General features: G+C 33.3%; 2 protein-coding genes across 4 annotated transcripts; both read left to right on the top strand.

Moving 5' to 3' along the window:
• Window positions 1-352: 352 nt before the first annotated feature.
• Window positions 353-2,271, top strand: LOC111410472 (disease resistance protein RPP13-like). The gene is made up of 2 exons (XM_023040830.1): window positions 353-913; window positions 1,634-2,271. Exons 1-2 carry the CDS (start codon window positions 442-444, stop codon window positions 2,245-2,247), a joined length of 1,086 nt encoding a protein of 361 aa, XP_022896598.1. The 5' UTR covers window positions 353-441; the 3' UTR covers window positions 2,248-2,271.
• Window positions 2,272-2,276: 5 nt separating this feature from the next.
• LOC111410461 (putative late blight resistance protein homolog R1A-10) lies at window positions 2,277-13,565 on the top strand. Of its 3 annotated transcripts, none has more exons than XR_002705700.1 (3): window positions 2,277-3,879; window positions 4,292-4,385; window positions 5,145-5,230. XR_002705700.1 is itself a non-coding variant. In XM_023040806.1 (3 exons), the coding sequence occupies exons 1-3, from the start codon at window positions 2,296-2,298 to the stop codon at window positions 13,406-13,408; spliced, it is 1,773 nt and encodes a 590-aa protein (XP_022896574.1). In that variant the 5' UTR covers window positions 2,277-2,295; the 3' UTR covers window positions 13,409-13,565. The 3 variants fall into 3 exon arrangements, 2 of the variants coding, with proteins under 2 accessions (XP_022896574.1, XP_022896583.1); XM_023040806.1 differs by lacking the exon at window positions 4,292-4,385 and adding an exon at window positions 13,286-13,565 and having other exon boundaries at window positions 5,145-5,210; XM_023040815.1 differs by lacking the exon at window positions 4,292-4,385 and having other exon boundaries at window positions 5,145-5,494.
• Window positions 13,566-16,278: the final 2,713 nt, after the last annotated feature.

Raw genomic sequence — 16,278 nt, 5'->3', positions numbered from 1 at the left:
AGAATCCCAAGTTGCTATTATACATGCACTAGGCAACTTTACTAGTTTTTCTCGAGTTGGTAAACAACTTGACTGCAATATCAATTTTAATATAATATGTCACTCCTTATCTTCAAATTATAAAACTAGCAAGTTGCATGTGATGGCTTATTTAATGGATTAAGAATTCCAAGTTGCTATTATACAATAGGGAAAGTTACTGCTTTTCTCGAGTTGGTAAATAACTTGACTGCAATAATTAATTTTAATATGATATGTCCCATGTGCCGACTTCGAATTATGGAACTTGCATGTGATGGCTTATTTAATGGATTAAGAATTCCAAGTTGCTATTATACAGTAGGTTATTTTTCAGTTTTTCTCACCGAGTCTTCATTTTGCCTCTAAAGGCTGGCTGTTCATCAAAAATCTTGAGTTTGTGTGCCTGGAAAAGTGTTGGATATGGCTTATGCTGCTCTACTTTCACTTACTCAAACACTAGAACAGATCCTGGGTTCTGGAGATGAAATTCGAATATTTCATGACGAGAAACAGATCAAATCTTTCCATGAAAATCTTTGCTTCTTGCTATCATTTCTGGAAGATTCTTCACCCGGAAATACTAAATCAATGACATGTTTGGAAGCAAGAATCAGAGATGCAACGTATGAAGCAGAGGACATAATTGAATTGCATATGTCAAAAGAGATTCATTCAGATGGCTTACAGAAGGTAATAAAAGAGATTGATTCCGTTTTGGTAGATGTGGAGAAGATGATGGGCATGAAAGACATAGAAGGTTCATCAAAGTCCAGTTCCAGTAACAAGAGTACTGTAGTGGGATTTGATAATGATTCGATGCAAATTACGGATCCGCTCAGTGGACCACCTCCTGAATCTAAAAGCACCTCAGTTGTTGGAATTGAAGACACTGGTAAGACTAAACTGATAAGGGGTGTTTGATAGATATTTTTATGTAAAAATGCATTTTAGAATAGTAAATTGATGTGAAATGTGTGGTTAAGAAATAAGGAAAAGTTTTTTATTTACGTGTAATATTATTTTAATAAATAATGTGTGGTCGAAAAGAGAGAGAGAAAAATGCATTTTGAAAAAAAAAAAAAAAATGCTACCCGGGGCCCAAATGAATCAATGACTAAAGTACATTTCTTTGTTAAAATCCATCACATTTGCACTTTGTTACTGCCAATTTACTGTTATTAATTACATGTTATTTATGTATAATCTTGCTTGAATTACTTTTATTTATATGTCCATCCTTTTCTATCCGTCTTGTTTATTCTTTAAGGTTGAGATAATGAAAACAGAGTTTTATATGTCTAAAAACTCCATAAGACATCAAAATGCAAATTAAAGGTTGGATGATCAACTTGGATTTATTTATTGCAAAGAAGAAGTTTAGATTGTTCATGTCGTGTTCTAGCCAGGAAGGAATTGAATTCCACTATCATTTTAAATCTTGAGAAAAAGGATAAAGGAAGTTGAATGGCATTTAGAAGTTAGATACTAGTTAGTTAAAATTTAACGTCTCGATCTATTGAAAAGAATATGGCAAATAATTGAAATGACCAGTATTTTTTAAGGTCATTCAATCAATATTTTTTCAGTCTTTTCAATCTCAATTCTTTTTCAGAAGAGGTGTTGAATGCTAATGACCGAAATGACGTACTAGATCTGCAACCAAGGAACTCTTTGCATGCCACTTCATCAAAATCTGCTTCCACTAACAAGAATTCCATGGTGGGATTCAAAGATGACTTGCTCCAAATTAAGGAAGAACTGGTTGGGCAACCCTCTAGGTTGAAATTCATTTCAATCGTTGGGATGGGAGGCATTGGCAAGACAACACTTGCTAGTAATATTTACAATGATTCATATATTAAGGAGCACTTCTACATTCGGGCTTGGACAACTCCATCTCAGGAATATCGTGTGCAAGAACTGCTTGTACACCTTCTAAAATCCATGGGAGACCTCACTAAAGAAATGATTCGAAGGGAAACAGATGAATTGAAAACACTAGTATATCAACGTTTGAAGGGCAATAGATATCTCATTGTTATGGATGATGTGTGGGATGCCAAAGTCTTAGATGAATTTAGAAGGATATTCCCGGATGACTGTAATGGAAGTCGGATAATTTTGACATCTCGCCTATCCAGTGTCATTGTTAATGCCGACTCTTCTGCCTATATTCACCATGTGAGTTTTCTAAGTCCCAAACAAAGCTTGAGTCTTCTGTGCTAGAAGGCCTTTGGGAACGAATGCTGTCCCTCTGAACTCGAGGAAATTGGAATGAGAATAGTAGAAAAATGCAAAGGACTTCCACTTGCACTTGTAGTAATCGGTGGTGTCCTCTACAAAGCTGAGAAGACACGAGCCAATTGGGAGTATGTTGCAGAAAATGTGAAATCTGCAGTAACTGGAAATGATGATAATTTAATGGAAATACTGTCTTGGAGTTACAACCACTTGCCCCATCATCTTAGAGCATGCTTCCTTTATATGGGAGTTTTCCCTGAAGATTATGTGATCCATGTCTCCCATCTTATCAGGCTATGGGTTGCTGAGGGATTTTTAAAGCCAAACACACATAAAAGTTTGGAAGAAGTGGCAAAGGAGTATTTGGAAGAACTTATTGATAGAAATCTAATTATGGTTCGTGACCAGAATTACACCGGGGAAATCAAAACCTGCAGCATCCATGACACCATGAGAAAACTGTGCATGAGGAAAGCTCAGGAGGAGAAGTTTCTTTATGTCGCCAATCAAGAATTTGATATTTCTTCGGAAGTCGTGAAAAATCAGCGTCACCTAAGTATTCATCCGAATGGGCAGAATGCAGTCATATATGACTCAACTATCCGTTCACTTCTATACTTCACGTATAGTCCATTGCCAAATTCTCTATGTTTTCAGCTGCTCAGGGTGTTGGAAGCAGGAAATATAAATTTCTCTAAGTTTCCAATTGAAATAGTAAAACTTGTTAATTTAAGGTATATTGCTTTGTCCTACAGTGGGAAATTCAAGATTCCTGCCTCAATATCTAAACTTTGCAATCTTCAGACCTTGATTGTTTTTCGATGTTCTCATGCTGAAAGATTGTTCTTACCACTGGGACTCTGGGAGATGCCACAATTAAGGCATCTCTTGTTCGATGAAGTTGTCTTGCTTTGTTCTGATGGTCCACAAAATGTGAACCTACAAACACTTACAGGAGTAATAAATTTCAGATTCACTAAGGAGGCCCTTCAAATAATTCCGAACCTGAAGACTTTGGGAATTTCTTACCATTTTGGACTTCAAAGTGACTTGTCATTCTATTGTCTTGAGAATTTAGTACATCTGCGTCAACTCGAAAGTTTTAAGTGCAACGTCATTTCCAATGATGTGGAAAAGGTTCCTCTGCCACAGAACTTTGCTTTCCCACCAAATCTGAAGAAGTTGACTTTGAGTGGTTGCAGAATTTCTATGCATAATATGTTTCTTGGTCGTAATCTTCCCAATCTTGAAGTTCTCAAACTAAAAGAGGGTGTCTTCGAAAGCAATGCATGGAAAACGGAAGGGGAATTTTCTCGATTAAAATTCCTGCATGTTGAATCGTTTCATTTTAAAATCTGGGAAGCCGAGGCAGCACATTTCCCAAGCCTACAGTGCCTACGTCTTAGGAAATGCTTTGCTTTAAAATTCATCCCTCCTGCAATTGGAGAAATTCCAACTCTTCAGCAAATCTTCTTGTATGGATGTTCATTATCTGTTGAGAAATCGGCAAATTCAATACTAGAGGAACAAGAAGACTGGGGGAACTATGACCTTAAGGTTCATGTCGATTCCAAATCTTATGGAAACATAGCTTTCCGTGGCAACTCCTATCCTGTGGTAAAAGTTTCCCTTGGGCATAAAGTATCTACTAAGAAAATAATCCATTTATATTAACTGCACAGTTTATTCAACTTTAGTCTTTCAACACTAAGCTTTCACATGCATACCAAAATAAACTTCATAAAAGGTATGATACGTGATAATTTTTCATAAATGAGTGATAGCAAAGCATGAACTCTATCTTCTATTCCAATACTCTGTTAGTCTATTAAAGTGGGACTAAACATATTTCTGAATTTAGAACCCCTTTATTTTATTTTATTTTGGCTCACAATACTCTTTACTTCATGGATATAGCTTGTTTTGTTTACAAGTACTTAACTGGGTGCAAAGTTGACTTTCTAACATATACAATGGATAAAACCTTAGATTGGGAGAATATAATTGTGTGCCATTTGTTTCAATTCAGGATCTCTCATTCAGAATCTGAAAGATCGTGTTTCAATTGTATATTGGCTTGAGATTAAAGGAGAAAAGCTTAATTTCGATCAATGTAGACAAAGGTCGTAACCTTGCATTTATTAATTTTGTTCAAGACTTGGGATGATAAAATGAGTTTAGTCTACATGCCAGGGGTCATGCGAAAACAATATTTAAATTAATGAATATAGCTATGGGTTTAACTTCAATTACAATTTAGACTTTACACGAGATTTTGGGATGGGTTATATTTTTTTTGGAACCAATTTTATAATTGTATAATTATCTTCAAAATTTTCCACACACACTACAACATTTCTACTTTTTATAACATTTAATCATAACATTCTTATTAGAAGTGCTATTAATTAAATAAATATTATACTAAAATTAATATAATATAAGTAAGCCCAATTTAATTCAACATACAAAATAACGTTGCCCACATTAATTAAACATATTCAACATGACTAATCTCATAAGCACTTGTGTTTATCTTATGCTAAATATTATTGTGACATGACATACTTTAATAGGTGGTGGAAAATAATGATTGGTTACAAAATTAATTATACCACATATTATAGTGTGTCACGTCACCTGGTACACTAGCTCTTAAGAAATCAATTTAGAAATGCAAATTAACTTCCCAACCCATTACTTCACACACTCTCCCTTGCAAATTGTAACCCTTTCTTGGTCCCTTTCATTTCTCAACAAAATTATTGCCTCACAAAATCTCTTAACACGCTTTAATCGTGCATTTGAAGGCCTCTTTCAATCATTTTTTCTTGATTCCTAAATTTAATTCCTCCATTTTGTTATTTTTTGTTTTTTTGCAGAATTATAAAGTTGCTCCAGATTCAGAGATAGTGGAATGGGCAATTGCAACTTCGCAAAGATTTCAGGTGCACTGCGAGTTACTTTTAGAATAAGAGAAAATGAAATCTGTTTGCAATTTTGTTTAATTGGGAGGTTAATTGAATCTTGTTGAAAATCTCTGAGTATTCTTGATGCGGTCATCACCTATATATGCTTTGTTTAGTTTAAATTGGGCTTATATTATTGAGTTTGGCCCAAACTCATTTACCTTCTGGGTTTGCCAATTTCTCTATTTACATAGATTGGTAATGTAATTTCAAAAGAGATGATGACTGATGAATATGAATGAAATGCTTGTTTAAAAAGTTTTCTCCTCTGTCTTTCTAAATCTCTTCTTCTTCGGTTTTCTCCCCACATTCTCTCCGATTTCCCCCCTTTCTTGCTTCTCTTCTTCTTTCCTTTCTTCTTCTTAGATTGCTTTCTCTTTCTCTGTTAAATATTTCCATTGACAAATCATATTTTCATATCAGAGCTAAAACTTGGATTTTGCTGTTAAAGAAGGCTGAAACTGTAATTGCTAAAACAACCACCCCCTCTTCAAATATCAGAACCGCCACCATATATACAACAGATTGCCAAGACACAGCTTCCAATAGCCATCATCTTCATCCCAATTGCCCACATGTAGGATGTATAAACCATTCATACTCTTGAACAACACATTCATTCTTTTCTCATTCCCACTAGCAATTTGCACAATGCAGCTAAACACTATGGTCTCTTCCCTGACTCCCTGTTTCATTTTTTCTTTCTTTGCTTTCCTTTCTCCATTATTATTTATTTATCTATTTTTTTTTTTTGTGATCTCTCTGTGTGTTTATGCCGCTGGTCTGGAGAAAACATGAAAGGTGAATTGTATCTATAAACCTTCTGCTTTTTTCAACAAAAAGGTACGAAGATAGAATTAAATCTCAGATGCAGCATGGTTTGAAGGGATATATTTACCTTGACTCACCTTTATTTATTTATTGCAAATTTATAATAAGAGGGGAGGTGGTAAGGGAGGCCATTAGCACTATTTACATTGTTTTTAAGTGGTGTTGTAGCTTTCTTGTGATTCAACGCCCAACGAGCAGCTATAAGATATGAATGAAAATAAAACAGATAAGCAGTGTTACCATTTGCAACGTAAATGCTTAACAGATAAGCAGTGTTACCATTTGAAAAGCAGGGGAGAGAAACAGAGATTTTAGATATGTATGTGCTAAAGTCAGGAAAAAAATAAATCCTAATTCTTCATTAGTTATTATCCCTTTTGATGAGAAGGTTAACTTGTAAGGAAGGCCCATGGAATTGAATCCATCATCTACCAGGAAAAAGACTACACACGAAAAAAATTTATTCAAAGAATACTTCATTTTTTAATGAGCAAAGGAAACCATTGTTAGATTGCAATATAAAACAGATAAGAATTTGGTTTGCATAAATTTTGTAAGCAACCCAATTTTGAGTACAGCGTGCTTAAAGAGATGCCCTATGACCAACTTCAGATGTGAACGGGTGGAAATAAAGGACTACGCAAAATTAGAGAAATGGATATGCACGGCATCTACAAGAATGTTACTTGCCCTTGTTCGATTCCCCCCCCTTTTTTTTTTTTTTTTCAAAATTCATTTTTTCTGTCTTCTTTTCAACCACACATTTTTAAATAAAATAAAATTACACATAAATTTAAAATTTTTCATTATTTTTAACCACACATTCTCAATCAAAATATTATTTCAAAATACATTATCTCCAAATAATGGGGCTTGAAATTGAATTCAACCGAAAATTTTGAAGTATAATATACCATACACAAAACGACGCCCATCTTTCCTCTTGAATTACCTTGTGAGGTCACTAAAAATTATATTTCGTTACTATTAATTAATATTATTGACTTTAAATCACAAATTTCATAGCAAGTTTGAGCTACAATTTTTCATTTTCTTGATCATTTGGGTCTACGATCGCAATTGAAATAAATAAATATTTTCTCTAATTTTTTTTCGATGTGAAGGAAGATTATGATGTAAATTTAGATTTATGTAGCATTCTTCTTTCCCCCTAAGTATAATTTTGATGATTAGAGAAATTATTTATATTCTTGATCAATATCAGTACTCTCACCTTAGATTGAGTGTCTCATTATCTAGTCGATATTTATTTTATTTCTTTAATCTAGGTCAAATTTTACAGATATCAACTTCACTTAGAAATGGCAGAAGAACCTGCCCCGTTTGGCCTCGGAGGGGGCCCTGTCTCATTGGTTGGCGGGACGAGGCGGGGTTTGTTCAGGGTGAACCCGACTCACTGCCATCCCTAACTTCACTAGAAAGCATTATGAAGTTCAGTAACCATTCGAAAGCATTTTAAAGATTAGTGAGTAAAACGTGATAGAGGCATGTGTTCAGTGACTAATGAAACATGATAAGTGAGTGATTGAGTGCAATGTACTCAAGTCCAGTCGCCATTGAAAACATTTTAAAAATCAATGATTAAAGTGTGATGAAGCTATAAGCTTAGTGACCAATCGGAAACATTTTAGAGTTTGGTGAGTAAAACGTGACATAGGTATAAGTTCTGTGAACAATGAAACATTTTAACTCGGAAAAGGTCAGGCTAAAAGTATGTGGAAAAGGAAAAGAAAGAAAAGTGTGTGAACAGTGTGTGAAGGGGAAAATAAATAAAGGAAGAAAGAAAGGTGGGAGAAAAGGTAGGGATAAAAGTGTGTGGAAAAGGAAAAGAAAGAAAGAAAGAAAAGTGCGAAAACAGCGTAGGAAGGAGAAAAGATAGAATGATATAACAATTTCTTATAATATTAAACTCTTCGGGGGCAAAAAACGAATGATTATATGACCAATATTAAAAAGAACAAAATGGTCTTTTAAGTTTTAACATTTGTATTGAATGTTCCAAAACTTCAGAAAATGTGCAACACTGTCCCAAATCTTTGATAAGTGTATTGGAAAATAAGATTTACATTCAAAAATCTATCGTTCATAAAAAACAAACATTTGATCATAATTTTATCAAATTTGAGGAGGACAAAATAGTCTTTTAATATTTAATTTATTAAGACAATTTGAAAATAGAAACAAACAAATATAATAAATAAAAGAAAAAAGAAAAAAACATTTTGAACTTTTAATTTTTGTTTCTATTTTTTATTTGTTTTAATTAATTAAATTTAAAAAGATCATTTTCTCCTTTTTAAAATTGGTCAAATTAATGTTAGATTTAGACTTTAGGTCAATTGACAGACATTTAAATGAAAATCATTAGAGGTCCTTAGGGTGCATATTTCTGAAAAGCTTAGGATATTGTTGCACTTTTTTGAAACGTTGGAAACCTTCATTGCAATTTTGCTTATGTTATTTGATTAAATATTGAAAATTTAATTTATCTTTTAAAAAAAATAGTCAAATTATAATCAAATGTTTGCTTTTTGTCAACTAATGAATTTTCAGACAGGAACTAACCAGAGATCCTTTTATATAACATTTTTTAAAATTTTGGAACTATACTATACTTTTTTGAAATGTTTAGAACCTTCACTACAATTTACCTTGAAATGAGTTGTCTTGCATATAGGCTTTTAATGTCTCTTGGAACTAGTCTAGATAATTCTTTTAACACAAAAGAATAGTCATCTATGGCTCTTGTTTGCATTTTACACCAAATTGTACCAGTAACCTCTCCAATGCCAATGGTTACACCTAATATTTGGTGAAAAAGTTACATAAAAAATGGTGTAACTATTGGAGATGGTCTTAAACCAAATTTTACACCCAATTTTATTTTAAATCATTCAATTAAAACCATATTATTACTAAGATTATTATATTTAATGAACTAAAATATTGCATAAATTAATAAATTTAAAAAACCTCAAACAAAATACCATAATATAAAAAATTATGTTGAACACACAAAAAAAAAAGTTATATAAAATAAAAATGACACTCTGTTTTATAACTTATGTATCAAAACTATTACATATATACGTCCCATACTTTTGGTTTTTTTGGGTGACAATTTCGAAGGTCTTGGAGGAAATTAAAAAAAGACCTTCTGAAGTACTAAATTAATGTCTTAGTTTAATGTTGTATTGTACTTTAATTTATGTTTTTAAGATATTTATGTTGTTCTAGTGCTAATTTATTCTTAACTTTTAATTATCGAATGTAACTTTTGACATTTTAATTAACAATATTAATTTATTGTATTAACAATTATTACTTATTACTTGATTAGAATTTAAAAACAAATATTAAATAAAAATAACCATCACATTAAAGGAGCATAAATAAATTAAAATCAATTGATTCTAAAAGATAGAAAAAGATAGTGGAAATTACATAAAACCATATTTTAAAAATCCAACATTTTAAAATCAGATGGCAAGTTTAACAATTCAAAAATAAAACTGTTTTATATTTAATTAATATATTATTATTAGATAAATATATTATTAAATTAAATTAATCGATAAACCAACCATACTCTCTCCAATCGACCCATTTCCCCCAAACTCGTCTCTCTGTACATTTCTCTCTCATTGCTATGATCCCTCTCGCTGACTACGATGATTATCGCCATCACCGCAGCGGCCGCAATTACCAACACCGGCGACCACCACCACCACAATCTGAAGCGGAGAGTGTGGAATAGTTGTTCTGGTGGTGCAGCGGCGCATGATGGTCCAAAGGTTGCAGTCGACGATTTGTTGGATATCTAGGGTGAATATGGTGGTAGGGGTTTTGAATTTAGATGTGATGTAGATGATTGTGGTGGTGGTGTAAATCAACTCATGTGACCGGTAAACAATATGTGATGTAGATGATGTGGTGCTGGTGGAGGATATCTAGAGTGAATGTGGTTTAGATATCTAGAGTGAATGTGGTGGTGGGGGTTTTCAAAATATGTTGCATCTCTATGGTCGGAGTAGGCACGGTGTTTGCCTCTGTTTGCGGTGGTGTTCCTCTGTTTGTGGTGGTTTTGAGGTCGTGGTGTTTGGTTGTTTATGGTGGTGTTTGCCTCTGTTTGCCGTGACGTTGCAGGGTGTTGAGGTTTCTGAGGTGGTTTATTTTCTCCAATCTGGGTGCGGTGGTGATGGGTTGCCTTGGTGCTAGGTGTTGTTGGAGATTTGTGATAGTTTTTGTTGGTGGTGTAGGTGGCGGTGCTACCTGGCACGGTGGATCTGGCAGTGGTGGTCGACGGTGTTGTTGGTGGTCATGGTCGGGTCGGTGGTTGTGGTCGCAAGTGTTGGTCACAAATTATTTGGTCAACTGTGACCATTAAATTGGTTAATTTGTGATCAGTAAATAATATGTGACCAATAAAAAATATAAATTGTGACCAATAAATAATGTGTGACCCAAAAAATTGTTATTCTGTGACCAATGATTTGATAATTTGTGAATTTATAATAAGTTGTAATTTATAATATTCGTGATTTGTGACTAATTAATAAATCGTGACTTATAAATTTTTTGATTTGTGACTAACGAACAACCTGTGACCTATAAAATTTTTGAATTGTGACCATAAAATAATATGTGACCTATAATTTTTTAAATTTGTGATCGAGAAATAAATTGTGACCAATAATTTGATAAGTTGTGACTAAAAATTAATTTGTGACTAATTAATTTTTTGATTTGTGATCGATGAACTAACTGTGACATGTAAATTTTTTGAATTGTGACCGTAAAATAATTTGTGACATAAAATTTTTGATTTATGACCAAAAAATAATAAATTAGTAATTAAATTGTTAATTCGTGACTAAATTGTATAGATATGTGACCTAAATATATTAAATTAATTAAATAATTAAATCATAAATAAATTTTAATAAAAATCTGATTTTTGAAGATTTTACACCACATGCGCCTAACCATTGGAACACTTTTTACAATTTGCCTCACCATTGGAGATGGTCTAATTAACAAGATGAGTCCTAAGGTTTTAAAATTTTAGAGGATCTAAGCTAATTTACAAAATGAGTACTGTTACACTTGGCCAACCCATTGGGGCCTATGGCCGACTCATGCCGGACTACGTGGCACTCCAGTCGAGGTGGTATGTATGGCCAAGGCTCTTCATGCCGAGGCCCACATACTGAGAACACTGAAAAGGTAGCCGAAGCCCTAAAGCGAAAGTATTATGTGAGTGGCCGAAGCCCTGAAGCTGAAGCAGGAGATCTACATATGGATCTTGTTTGAATGATTGATGGGACGTTTGTCAGGAGTGTAAATGTTAAGTCTTGTCACTAGTATGGTGGTTCTGCATAAGTCATAAATGTGCAGCAAGCTAGCAAGTCAAGAATGATGCTTAAGATTAGATGTTTAAGTTAAGGAGATGAGGCCACGTGCCTCCTCATCCAAAGGCCACCATTTCACATGTACTACTATAAATACTTCTCTTGTGTAACATTCAAGGGCTAATGCAAGAATCAATTCAAGGAACAACACTTTACTCAACTCTCTCTTATTATCTTGCAACACAATACGAGTTTACACATTTTTACACACACATTTACAAACATCGATTGGTAATTATTGTACAATCGGTTTACGAACATCTCGCCAGATTTCGAACGTTCTCGTCCCGCATTGTTGAGCTACTCCCATGCCCTTGATCTGTCCGTTTTAGACCGTCTACGTGTCTTTGGTTGTTGGACTTTAGCTTACGTATGCGTGAGTAGGTCTGGCATCTATTGGCAACATATTCTGGGGTCAACAAGTACTAAGGTTAAAAAAATTTAGAGGATAGAAAATGTGTTTTCTAGGGAAAAAAAAATCAATTTTTGCTTGTTTAATTGATTAGGAATCTCAAGTTGCTATTATACAATAAGTAATTCTACTAGCTCTTCTCGAGTTGGTAAACAACTTTATTGTACTTGCAGTATAAAATTTTATTACTTGAACATGACCTGTACACTTGCAGTATACGATTTTAGTGAACAAGTTTTTGGAATGGTTGGCGGGGAATTTTTTACTTTGATTACCATTCTAGTTAATTTTTGTTCACACAATTTTTTTATTTACTTTTTTTTCTTTAATTTTTATATCTTTTGGCTAACCCCTACAGTTTTAATCTATTTTGTGTTGGTATTCTTTCCATGTACTTTTTAGATATTTTCATGATTCAAGCATGGTAAAGTAACAAATTGTTGCAATGAAAACTCTAAACATTGATTATGGATATATGTTTGCTGGTGATCCAAGATGTGAAATTTGTTAAATGATGCACTGCATAGGGCAATGCTTGTATTTGTACATTGATGCACTAATGTTGAAACTTATTTGGTTTAGACAATATTTAAAATATCAAAAACAAGTACTGGACAATTTCGATGAAAGTTACATGCTCACGGGAGATTATGTACCTGATGATTGGAATGAGGACATTAAATTCTCGGGAGATGGTCCTCCTTTATTGAACGAGCAAATACTTGCAAAGTATTACCATTAACTTTACAAGTTGATGAAGAGGACATGCTTGTGGGAGATTACAGATATTGGAATAGATTTCAAAGGTGGGGTACAATTATCTTATCGGAGTTAATGTGAAAGACTTGCCATTGCTCGTGGAGTTTGATGACAGATCGATCATTTAATTCGAAAATGAGTCAAGTATTGAAGAAGAACTTGAAGAGAATGAAAAATTAATAACAACAGATCTAAATGAAGATGTGGCAATCAATGAGGAGAAAATCAACTTACACTCTTCAGACTTAGTTGATTGCCAAGAATTTGTTTTTGTGATTAAATCCAACGAGGAAGTGGAAGCTTGCATAGTTGAATTGTATTGGATGGAATATGCAAGTCCTATTGTATCGAAAGGAGCAATGTTGAGTGTTGAAAAAATAATGAAAAGTTGAACAAAGCCAAATGAAGACAAAATGGGCAAGCGTCCATGATTTAGTTACTAAAGTCAAGCTAACGACTGTAGAAAGAGCTCTTATTGGGAGGCATTTTAAGCCTTTTATTTAGTTTTATATATATTTCGTGTATTTATTGGATTATTTACCATTATTTTTGTAGGTAATTTTTGAAGTCCCACATATGGGTTCCTAACAAGTTTTGTTTGTCAATTGTTGTACAAGAAGGTCATTTGCCCAAGTCTATCAAGAGCATCACAAGTCCAAATCAAGCATTGGTATCCCTTCATAAATGTCCAACTGGGGAAGTTTCATTATCCCTATCGTTTATCACGTTCTTTTCGACATTGAGGTAACGTGTGATTTAAGTTTGGTGGTGATTCTGCTCTAACTGTTATGATTTTGTGTTGACATAGATAGCCTTGCCAACATAGGATTTTTTGATGTTTGAAACTGTCGTTGATTCTTGAGCTATAACAAAACATGCTACTTGTGCCTAGATTTTCAAAAATTGCTTATCCATTATAAGATCTTTAATTACTTTAAACACAACTGTCATGATTGATTGTTATCTAAATGTGAAAATCTTTGATCAATGGAAAGATATTTGAATTGGTAAGAACTAGGTTGTGAGTTGTTAAATTTTTATCAATCTTACATTCTCTTCTCTTTCACTTTACCATATTGTGAGACAAGTTTGGGGGTGATCGAGCCGTTAAAGGATGTTATCTAGAAAAATGTTTATTCTATGCATGTTGAAAATATTTGTGCGGAGTGTTTTTTGTTAAGTATAAACTAAGTAATGACCATATGCTAGGAATTTGTAATGCCCTGAATTCTAGCAACCCAAAGCATTACCAAACATGAATTTCTTAGCATGCTTAAAATAATAAATTTCAATACGATGACATATTTAATAAAATTGAACAACCTTTAACAATCTTTCATCAAAACGTTAACAAAACTAGTTTTGACATGCTATAAAATTAGGACCAATTAAAAATTATAATACTACTCCAAAACTAATTAAATTCAACAAATAATGTACTTCGTGTCGAGAATCCATTGGTCCTGCATATCCATCCATCCACCTCCATCCAGCATGCAAAATTTTACCTGAAATTGTAAATAAAGAAGAATGAGTATAACGAATTATACTCAATGAGATGGTTATTACTCTACATTTAAATTAAACATGAAATTATGCATAAATTCTCTTACCAACAAAAAATAAGAATTATCGTACCATGACAAATGATAATTCTAACAAGCGCTGCAAAATAACCTAAAGGCTAACTAATACCCTTAAGTACACGTTAAAATGTATCATGATTTCTTCCAAATGAGCCACGAACTGAATTAATTAAATTCATACATAACAAACATATTTGAAAAGATATGAAAAAATCACTAATAACATTGAGCACCTCACCTCATAATAAATGTCAGAATGCAAATTGTGGGAACTTGTTTTTTCTGAAATTTCCTCTTAGCACATGGCGGGTAAGAATAAAATATATTGTATTATGCTTTAGGTTCAATGCGTTGTAGACAGTAAACTAAAATTTTGCGTAATGCTATCACGATAGGATTAACTAATATTTGAATTTTCAATTCCCATGCACTCTTTCCTAGAATTGGATTAGGATCCTATTTGGTATACTCTGATTGGAAATTTTATATTAGATTTTGATAAGTTCCATATTGACTGGAATTATACTAAAGCCGAATTATGATTGCTTATCCTATGCATACGTGAAAATAAAATTGCATGAATCAGACATATTTTACTCTAATTCAAACAAACAACAATTTAACTAGTTTAAATTAATTACGGTCCTTGACTAATCTAATCCTAAACTTTAATAGAGAACTCTGTCTTAATTGAAATCCTACAAGATTAAGGATTTACATTTAATTAAAATAGATTAGGATTACAACATGACTAGTAATTATCACAAACCAAATACTTGACAAATCAGAAGATGAATCGAAATAGATTATCCCTTAATTATATTTTTCATAAATTTTTTTAGACGGCCAAAACTCGGATTTAACTTATCCAAATTAAATTTTCCTTGAGTCCATAATTCGCAATCTACTACGGGGTTCAAAATGGGCTCAATTAGGATAATTCTAACAAAAAATTCATAACTAGGAGGATAACTATTAGCAATTTCAAAAGTAAGAATATAAGTTTTAAATTTCAAAAAACAGATATTCATTAAAAAAAATTAAGTTAATTAATTAATTATATATTTTATTAATTAAATATATTAATGTCACGGATTTATACAATTTGGTCACAGATTTACAATTTAATTAGTCACATATTATTTTCCGGTCACTAAATTTCAAAACGTCCCTAAGTAGTCACTAAACTTTGCCCGAAATCCCCTAAGAGGTCATCAAATTTCAAAACATCCCTAAGTGATCACTGAACTTTGCAAAAAGTTCCTAGGGGGTAACTGAAGTTTGCAAATTGAGACCCATTTATCTTTGCAATGTTCAATAATTTGCAAACTTCAATGACCCCGTAGTAATTTTTTACAAAGTTCAGTGACCAATTAGGGACGTTTTGAAATTCAATGGCCTCTTGGGGGACTTCGAACTAAGTTCAGTGATTACTTAGGGATGTTTTGAAGTTTTGTGACCTCTTTGGGGACTTTGGACAAAGTTTAGTAACCATTTGGGGTTTTTTCTCCAAATATTATAAGTCAAAACTTAATAAACAGTCACAAATTATTAAATTTTTAAGTCACAGATTATTTTTTTGTCACAATTTATCTTTCTTATTGGTTATAGATTAACCAATTTAATGGTCACAATCAACCAATTATTCTGTGACCATCACCAAACAACCACTGCCAATGCCACCATCACCGCCAGAATCACCATCACCATCACCAGCACCTTATAGCAACACCATTGTCTCAAACAAATTAACACACCCACCTCAACAGACCACGGCAAGTAACATCTCACAGTCACCACCGCATCCACTACCACAACCATCGCCGTCTACCGCTAGCTGCCACTGCCACTCTCTTAACAACCAAAAACCACAACTACTGCACCCAAACACCACCAAAAAACCAACTCCAGCATTATCACCGCCATTGCCACAACCACACCAACACCACCGTCGTCGTTATAGCCCCACAACCATCACCACCACCACCTTACCATCACGCTAAACCAACTATAGAACTCCACAAATC

This window comes from Olea europaea, chromosome 2 (genome assembly GCF_002742605.1).
Source record: "Olea europaea var. sylvestris chromosome 2, O_europaea_v1, whole genome shotgun sequence".
Lineage (NCBI taxonomy): Eukaryota > Viridiplantae > Streptophyta > Magnoliopsida > Lamiales > Oleaceae > Olea > Olea europaea.
The sequence above is the reverse complement of the archived record's forward strand: the minus strand, read 5'-3'. Positions and strand labels throughout refer to the sequence as shown.